The 460-nt window shown below is 41.5% G+C and overlaps 1 protein-coding gene across 1 annotated transcript; it reads left to right on the plus strand.

Annotated features, from left to right (window-relative positions):
• The first annotated feature begins 6 nt into the window (after window positions 1-6).
• On the plus strand, window positions 7-447 carry LOC107682139 (cytochrome P450 2K1-like). Its single transcript, XM_016478485.1, has 2 exons — window positions 7-46; window positions 214-447. The coding sequence occupies exons 1-2, from the start codon at window positions 22-24 to the stop codon at window positions 411-413; spliced, it is 225 nt and encodes a 74-aa protein (XP_016333971.1). The 5' UTR covers window positions 7-21; the 3' UTR covers window positions 414-447.
• The last annotated feature ends 13 nt before the right edge of the window (window positions 448-460 follow it).

Genomic DNA, 460 nt, shown 5'->3' on the forward strand with positions numbered 1-460 from the left:
CTACGCTGGGGTCTTCTTCTCATGGCCAAATACCCTGAAATACAAGGTATGGCTGCATCTAAATGCAGGAGTATTGCATTATTTTATAACAATTTGAATAATGCAAGTCTGCAAATCTAATTATATCCCATGCAAAGTGTCAACCACAGTCAAGTATTCAGTAATGATGTTATAAACTCTCATACTGTGGTCTTTCTTGTTCATTTAACGTAGCCAGGGTTCAAGATGAGATTGACCGAGTGATCGGTGGACGTCAGCCAGTGGCGGAAGACAGGAAGAACTTATCATATACAGACGCTGTGATCCATGAAACCCAGAGATTTGCAAACGTAATACCCCTTGGTTCCCCTCATCAGACCACCTGTGATGTTCACCTGAATGGATACCTCATCAAGAAGGTCTGGCTCCAGTAAGAACATGCAGTGTTCTTGATTATGTGTTTGCACCATTTATCATTGAT

Source organism: Sinocyclocheilus anshuiensis, unplaced genomic scaffold (assembly GCF_001515605.1).
Source record: "Sinocyclocheilus anshuiensis isolate Anshui unplaced genomic scaffold, SAMN03320099.WGS_v1.1 C31686502, whole genome shotgun sequence".
NCBI lineage: Eukaryota > Metazoa > Chordata > Actinopteri > Cypriniformes > Cyprinidae > Sinocyclocheilus > Sinocyclocheilus anshuiensis.

Bases quoted from the DNA above. Each gene is read 5' to 3' on its own strand.
- LOC107682139 (XM_016478485.1), top strand. From the start codon at position 22: ATGGCCAAATACCCTGAAATACAAG. The intron at 47-213 runs GTATGGCTGCAT...CATTTAACGTAG, and splicing joins CAAATACCCTGAAATACAAG to CCAGGGTTCAAGATGAGATT.